The sequence below is a fragment of the Lactuca virosa genome, chromosome 2 (genome assembly GCF_052849685.1).
Source record: "Lactuca virosa cultivar CGN04683 chromosome 2, Lactuca_virosa_CGN04683_v6, whole genome shotgun sequence".
NCBI classification, from domain to species: Eukaryota; Viridiplantae; Streptophyta; class Magnoliopsida; order Asterales; family Asteraceae; genus Lactuca; species Lactuca virosa.
Genome location: NC_136427.1, coordinates 158754720 through 158763332, shown reverse-complemented (window position 1 = coordinate 158763332; position 8613 = coordinate 158754720). Strand labels below are relative to the sequence as shown.

Below are 8613 nucleotides of genomic sequence, written 5' to 3'. Positions count from 1 at the left end.
TTCCGATCTTGCAAACCCAAAAACGATCCTAAGTAGGATCCCGATCTTGACAACCTTGATTCTTTCTATTAAGAGATTGTTTTTAGCCTAATCTTTTATTTTTGTAAGAAATAATCAAACATTATGAAATGACTCATTTAGCCTTCAAAATCGACACGGTCTGCAATTTTGTCGTTTAGATTGTGATTTTGAGTTTAAACATGTGATTTATCAAAAGTATATTTTTTTAGTAAATTACAGAAATGGTCCCTATGGTTTAGTCCAATTCGCAGTTTAAGTCCAATTTTTGAAAACTTGATAGGTCGGGTTCTTATGGTTTCCAATTATTGCAGTTTTCGTCCTTACATTTAACTTCGTTAGAAACTTTAGTTAAAAACATGTAAATGACTAACATACCCCTTATTTTATTTTTATTATTTTCTTATTATATATCTATTTTTTATATAGGCCACTTCCTACTCCACCCCATCCACCCCTGCACCCTTGCACACCTGACGCCACCACCATACCCCTCTCCGCCCTCCTTCATCTTCTTATCATCCCTCCGATCATCTTCACCGATAACTTCCTCCAATAATCTTCAATCTTCAACATGCTACTCTAATCAATTTGATCGAATCAAGACACTACATCTACACAACAATTTGGAAGTGGGTGTTATGGACTTCAATGAATCTAACTATAAACCAAAAACCCGAATTCTAAAGGATACGAGACAAAAAACTAGATACCAAACATCTTATGCAATTTCATGTATAAACACAAGCCATAAATTATATCAGAAGGAAGAAGAAAGTGGCAAAATATAGTTGTCATTTTTAACAAAATAGACAATTTCAAAATGAAAATTTAGGCGATTTGATGTAAAAACACAAACCATAAACCATATTCTTATGTGATTTGATGCACAACCATCTCCATTGCTTCCTATCACTTATATCACATTCTAGAAAAATATACAATTCTCAATTGATTCAACTTGTATTTGTCTCAAAGCATCAACATACAAAGAGTCTTGAACATTTTACCCTTTCTAGAACCCAAACGAATCTTGATAAACTGTAATATCCATTTACAGTGCAAACACTTGCAAGATATGTTCGGTGCGAATTTCTCAACAAGGCATTAATCTAGATCATCGAACTTTCATGGATGTTTAATCAAATTGTTTCCACAGAAGAGGGACGCGTCAAAGTAGAGAGACATCGGAAGAGGAGGTGTTGGGGGAAATTGTCATCGCTGGAAGATAGAAGTGTCGATGGTGTCAAGCGGATGAGGGATGCATGAAGGGGATTCCGACAGTGGGTGACACATGGGGAAGATACCAGAGAACATTGACGGTGGGTGAAGGGGATTTCAACAGTGGGTAGCATATAAGTAGGTGATAATGGCTATTGGACATATGAAGACGTGTCAGAGGTATATGGTTGGGAGTGGAAATAATCGATGACGGGGAAGGTTTTTAATCGGCTATGGATTCGGTCTGGTGGGTTGGAAGAGGCGGGGAAATGGTTGTAAGTGTCGGGGTTGGCTGACGACAGTGATAGAGGCGAGGAGAGGGAGTCACAGACAGGGCAGAGATATATTGGGTGTTTACCGTACCACAACATCCCTAAAAAATTGTTACATATATATAAAAAACAAATTATTTGTTAACATGTTCTATGTTATTGTACTCCTAGATAAAAGGATTGTACTATATTTTTAATGCATGAGATTAGATAACTACATAAAATATATCTTTTTCCGGTTCCTATAGCAAGTGTAGAGAGAATAAGTTCTGGAATAAGATGAATGATCACGTTTTAAATGATTGTTTAGTCACTTTTATTTAGAATAATGTGTTTCTTTAAGTTCTTGATGTTAGTATCTTTGATCGATTTCAAGACCTAAAGACTAGGCAGATTCAACTGTAACTTTTGCTTAAATTATTTTTTTTTCCGATTTATGATTTTAAATATTACGAAACTCTTTTATTTACAATTTTGAATCTTTGTAATGTTTGTACCCCGTATCAAAATTCCTAGCTTCGCCATTGGTCACAGAGATGAAGGTGAGGGATTTGTTGCCTGTTACCGATAATAAGAGGGAAATATATATTAGGTTAGAGTTTTAATCATCTGGTCCTTTTAGTTAGCGGTTTTACTGAGTTGATCCTTATAGTTTAGCCTTTTTATTATCAAGGGCAAAATTTAAAAAATAACAATTAAGCTATTAGACTTAACGAAGGTGGGACTAATAATGTAATTTTTCCAAATCATAGGGATACAACCTATCAATTTTAACAAATGGGGACCAAAACTACGAATTTAAACAAACTATAAGGCAAAATGATCATTATTTTAAAAAAATAATAGTAAAATACTATAATTTACTCTATTTTATCTTCAAAATTTGACATTTTGACCGATAAATAGCATATGACATCTAACTATCTATGATTTCCTCGTAATTTTAGCTACGTTTTTTTTTGGTAAATATTGAAATGGTTGTAGCATTTTAGTCTATTGACTTTGTTCTATGGTTCTACATCAACATCTTGTTTTATCCTCTTATTAGTTGTAAGACTAATGTAATGTCAAAATATTTAAGAACTTTGAATTTATAAGAAAACACCGCGTTAAACGCGAGGAACATATAAAAAAATACATATAAAGGTATAAAAAATTTGGTACAATAATAAAAAAGATAAATTAATAGCAATAGACTTAATGTTATTGGTAACATTGAAATGTTTGAAAAAAAAACAATGAAATACATAAATATCTATAATCGTTGAAAGATCTCTTTGTAAACAACATTTTTTGTTTTATTAGTTGGACGACCTTCATCGTTACATATGAGTACTTCAATCCTTTTTTACTTGTGACGCGATAAACGACATATAATTGGTATGAGTGAAAGGGCCTATGCAAGTAGGATATCCAAAATTTGATAATGTTCGTCCTTGACTTGTTAATGACAACGACCAATCAATGTTTCATCATTATAGAATTGTACTGTGACAAATCTACCGGTTATAGTTATAGCAACATACTTCCATCTTTTAAAATAACAAAAATAAAAAATAAAATTAAAATAAAAATAAAAATGAATATAAAAATAAAAATAAAAATGAATATAAAAATAAAAATAAAAATAAAAATAAAAATGAAAATAAGAATAAAAATAAAAATAAAAACTCACCATTGGTAACCAGTTATGTAATATTTTTCTTGACACATGATATATTACTATAACGTTTTTCTGCCTTACGGAATCAGAGTCTAATTACATAATCTTTTTCTGCCTAAGGACCAATTATGTAATTTATTTTCACCACAAGGACCAATTATGTAGTCTTTTTCTATACATGCACAATTTCTGTTATGTTTTCTTGCATTGCGATTATTGGTAAAGAGCCATATGTATGATGTTTTTATGGGTCAAACTGAGCATCATTTTTCTCTGGTATATAAGATGTGTATTTAAGTGACTTGGTAAGACATGTGGAAGATATGATGGATAACCTATTGACACATGTTCAAATCCTGGCACCACTTAGCCCTTATGGCCATGGAGGTTCGCCTGCAATGACTCCAAGGCATGAGGCAAAGTCTCATGTTTGCAGCGGGGGATTAGTCGGTGCGCGAAAGCTGGCCCGGTAACCCTCGTTAGGGAAGTTCCCTTTCCAAAAAAAAAGATGTGTATTTAAAAACAGTATAAACTCTATAGACTATATAAAAACAAAAAATAAAAAATAGAAAAATAAAAACTAAAAAAAAAACAAAAAATCAATGATAATTACAATAAATTGCTATTTTGCAATTAGCCATAAGTATGTTGCTATGTTGGTAAGAAGAGATGCTTTAGAAATTACTCAGAAAAACAATTATTCAGAAAAACAACGACTCTTTAGCAACATATAAGGTATCCAAGGCAATCCAACAACTATTCAGAAAAACGACTAATGTATTACATGAGTTAATTTAAAAAAAAACTAAATATAAATGTTAAAATATTTAAGAACTTTGAATTTATAAGAAAATAAGAAAAATAATAAATTATTATAATTGAAATGTTTTTTATCTTTTAAATTTAATTTAAATAAATAAATAAAAGAAAGAGTTTTAATTTTAGGAATTTTGAATATAAAAGGTAAGTTCATTAATGAAATTGACATCTATTTATTACTATATTTATTGTAATTATTATATTAAAATATTATGTGAAATTTAATACAATAGTAAAATTATGTAATTTACTCTATTTTTTCTTCAAATTTTGACATTTTGACCGATAAATCGCATATGACATCTGACTATCTGCCATTTCCTCGTAAATTTAGCTACGGTTTTTTTGGTAAATATTGAAATGGTTGTAGCATTTTAGTCCGTTCTACCTCAACATCTTGTTTTATCCTCTTATTTTGGTTATAAATACATGAAAATCACCTTCAACTTGCTTAAAATAAACTACATGCATTCAAGTCATTTTTTTTTTCATTGTCAACTCCGTGTCAGTAGCATCAAAACATGTGATGCTTAGGGTTTCACAAGAACAATATTCATAGAAATTACTCTCCATTTGTTGCAACTAGTTTGTATTATTTAAATTTTAACTTATGTTTAAGGACTCGATTTAGAAAAATTGTTAGACATTGTTGTATTGTTTGCTCCAAAATATTTACTAATCTGATACTTTATTCAATTGAAAGTTTAAAAATAACTATAATTTTTTTTTTCGCACATTTTAAATATCTTGGGTTCATGGGTCGGTCCATGATCTAGAATTTTAATTGTTAGATTGTCATTTTTTTATTTTTTGGTTAGTTTTTTAAATATAGTTAGGAAATTATCTTTAAAAAAAAATTATTTATTGTTTTTAAATATTAAATATGATTTAAGTATGAAATGAAAATATAAAATCTTTCCGTTTGCATCTCTATAGCATCAAATCGTCACTTTCTTCACTTCACCAGAGCAACAATGGCGATCCCTAAAACCTCAAAGATAAAACCCAAATCCAGATCCCCAATTTTCCTACTCACAGCCGCCATCTCCTCAATCGCCATTCTCTATCTTTGTTCTTCACTAATCTCAACAACTGGATCAAATACCCTTCAAATCCCCATTTCGCGTTTCATCGACAACACCAAATCTCTTCATCGCACTGACACAGAAAAGTTCTTGTATTGGGGAAACCGAATTGATTGCCCTGGAAAACACTGTGAATCATGCGAAGGACTTGGTCATCAGGAGTCCAGCCTCCGTTGTGCTCTCGAGGAAGCAATCTTTCTACACAGGTAAACTCGAGTAAAATTCTACCAATTTAATCCTCGTTTTTGCTAATAAACGTTATCGATTTGATGAATATGGAGAATCCAGTAGAGTCGGCATGATCTGTTTGTAACCCTGTTGTATATATCGATCCTACTTGTAGTGTGTATGAATCTCGTCAATTTGATGATCATGTTAAACTGTATGATAAGAACTGTAATCCTCCTACTCTTTGTGCTCTTTATTTTTTCGCAGAACTTTTGTGATGCCTTCGAGGATGTGTATAAATCCAATCCACAATAACAAAGGGATTCTACATCATTCCGACAATGTTACTTCAGAAGAAAGGTCAATCGAATTCCCTTTTACTATTTCATAAAACAAACCTAAATCCTTCTTCAAAATCTTCAAACCCAAATGTGAAATCAATCAAATCACGATTCCCATAATCCAGATGACATTCTGAACTTAATTCATCTTCATCTTCTTCACCTCAGGTGGGCTGCTAGCTCTTGTGCAATGGATACCTTGTATGATTTGGACCTCATATCCAACACTGTTCCTGTAATTCTCGATAATTCAAAAACATATTTCCAGGTTATGTCAACAAGTATGAAATTGGGATCTAGAGGAGTTGCTCATGTTGAAGGAGTTACTCGTTTTGATCTTAAAGAAAGAAATCACTTCTCCAAGATTCTGCTTATAAATCGAACTGCAAATCCCCTTTCATGGTAACAAAATCCACATAAACCACAATTTCTCATAGTTTAGGTGTCATTTGAATTTATTATTTTTTGTTGTGTGTAGGTATTAATCACCATAATCAATTCAGGTTTATGGAATGTAAAGATCGAAAAAACCACTCCTCTTTGTTGTTACCACATTCATTTCTTCCTTCAATGGCTTCAAAAAGACTTAGAGATGCAGCACATAAGGTCAGTCTTTAATTCTTTATTTATCTTCCTCTTTCTTTTTTTCTTTTTCTGAAAAATGACGATTTTGCCCTCCAGATTATGGCACTTCTTGGTGATTATGATGGTATTCATGTTCGAAGAGGGGATATTTTAAAAACAAGAAAAGATAGATTTGGTGTTGAAAGAACACTGCATCCTAACCTTGATAGAGATACACGTCCTCAGTTTATTCTTTGTAGAATTGCAAAGTGGGTCCCACCGGGGCGGATGTTATTTATTGCATCAAATGAAAAGACACCTAATTTCTTTTCCCCTCTTTCCGTGAGGTAATTTTGTATTTTTTCACCTTTTTTTCAAATTGGTTAGAGGCGCGCAATAGCTAGCTGATAAGCTAACTTATTTTTCGAGTTTTTTTAAGTTGCTATGTTTGACGTACTAGCTGAAAAGTTAGCTGATAGCTGAAAAGCTAGCTGTTAAATCAAAAGCTAACTGATAGATGAAAAAGCTAGCTGATAAGCTAACTTATTTTTCGAGTTTTTTTAAGTTGCTATGTTTGACGTACTAGCTGAAAAGTTAGCTGATAGCTGAAAAGCTAGCTGTTAAATCAAAAGCTAACTGATAGATGAAAAGCTAGCTGATAAAAAAAATGATGTTTGGTAAAACTAGCTGAAAAACTAGTTGAAAAATATAAAATGACGTGAAAGGACATTTAAAAGAATGTGTTTATATAATTAATTAACGGGTATATTTGGAATTTTTTTAAAAAGCCCCTAAAAAGCTAGTCTAGGAAATTTTTAAAAAACTAGCTTATAAGCTACTTTTTGGTTTGCCAAACATGACAGCTTAAAAAAACTCGAAAAATAAGCTAGCTGTGGTGCGCCAAACACAACCTTAGGCTATTTTGGTGTACTGGCTGAAAAGTTAGCTATCTGTTAAATAAAAAAGCTAGCTGATAAAAAATAGTGTTTGGTAAAACTAACCGAAAGATATAAAATGACATAAAAGGACATTTAAAAGAATGTGTTTCTATAATTAATCAAGGGGTATATTTGGAAAGTTTTAAAAAAGCTCCTAAAAAGCTAGGTTATAAGCGAAGGCTACGTTTGGCGCGCCACAACTAGCTGATAAACTAGCTTATTTTTCGAGTTTTTTTTAAGTTGTCATGTTTGGCAAGCCAAAAAGTAGTTTATAAGCTAGCTTTTTAAAAAGCTATTTAAACTAGCTTTTTAAGAGTTTTTTTAAGAATTTTCAAATATAACCTTTAATTAATTATAGAAACATTCTTTTAAATGTCATTTTATATATTTCAGCTAGTTTTATCAAACATCAAATTTTATCATCTAACTTTTCAGCTATCAACTAGCTTTTTATTTATCAGCTAGCTTTTCAGCTATCAACTAGTTTTTCAGCTAGTACGCCAAACATAGCCTAATTTTTTGCTTGTCAAACATGACAACTTAAAAAAGCTCGAAAAATAAACTAGCTGTGACACGCCAAACTCAGTCTGAGACTAGCTTTTAGTTTTTTTAAAATTTTTGTAAGATACTCTTAATTAATTATAAAAAACATATTCTTCTAAATGTCATTTTATGTTATATCTTCCAACTAGCTTATCTGCAAGTTTTTAAGAAATCTCAATAGTTTGTTTGATATAATTTCAGGTATAAGCTAGCGTATTCATCAAATTATAGCAAGATCTTGGATCCAATAGTTGAAAATAATTACCAATTGTTCATGATAGAAAGGCTTATATTGAGTGGAGCCAAAACTTATATCAAAACATATAAAGAAACCGATTCGGATCTAAGCCTCACTGATGACCCAAAGAAGAACACAAAGACATGGCAAATACCCGTTTACACAAAGGAAGGATGTTGAGTTGATTTGCTTCCACATCTTTTTTTTCAAAAAAAAAAAAATATATTTTTTAATCTTTTTTCAAGGATTGTAATATGTACGTTGGTGTCTCGCATTTTCGTGTAATATGGTGATGGATCTTAAGTTTGTATATTCTGTTTAGATTTTTTACACATAACTTGAGTATTTTACGTAGAAACCAGATTAAATGCATATAAGCATGTTTTGAGATATTTTTTAATATGAGGTGTGGAGAAATGTCCAATAAATGTGACATACATGATATATTTGTCAAACGTTACTAGTTATAGGTTTATTTTTGTAAAAATGTTTGGTAAAAAGATGTGAAATGAAATAAAAAACTAAAAGCTAATTATGATTTTTGTTTATAATAAACGCTTCAAGTTTGTATCGCTGAATGAAGATCTTATTTAAAACCTAAAAGCTCTTAGAAAGTTCTAAAAACTTGTTATTAAATGGGATAATGACTTAAAAGGGTAATGTATTTTTTGATTTGTACACATTTAGTCATTAATTTTTTTTTTCGTTCACATTTACCCCTTTAACTTGTTAAACTGTACATA

General features: G+C 31.1%; 1 protein-coding gene across 1 annotated transcript; it reads left to right on the top strand.

Annotated features, from left to right (window-relative positions):
- Positions 1 to 4910: 4910 nt before the first annotated feature.
- Positions 4911 to 8270, top strand: LOC145159660 (uncharacterized). Its single transcript, XM_079078680.1, has 6 exons — positions 4911 to 5284; positions 5514 to 5606; positions 5756 to 5989; positions 6091 to 6193; positions 6269 to 6498; positions 7834 to 8270. Exons 1-6 carry the CDS (start codon positions 4968 to 4970, stop codon positions 8048 to 8050), a joined length of 1194 nt encoding a protein of 397 aa, XP_078934806.1. The 5' UTR covers positions 4911 to 4967; the 3' UTR covers positions 8051 to 8270.
- Positions 8271 to 8613: the final 343 nt, after the last annotated feature.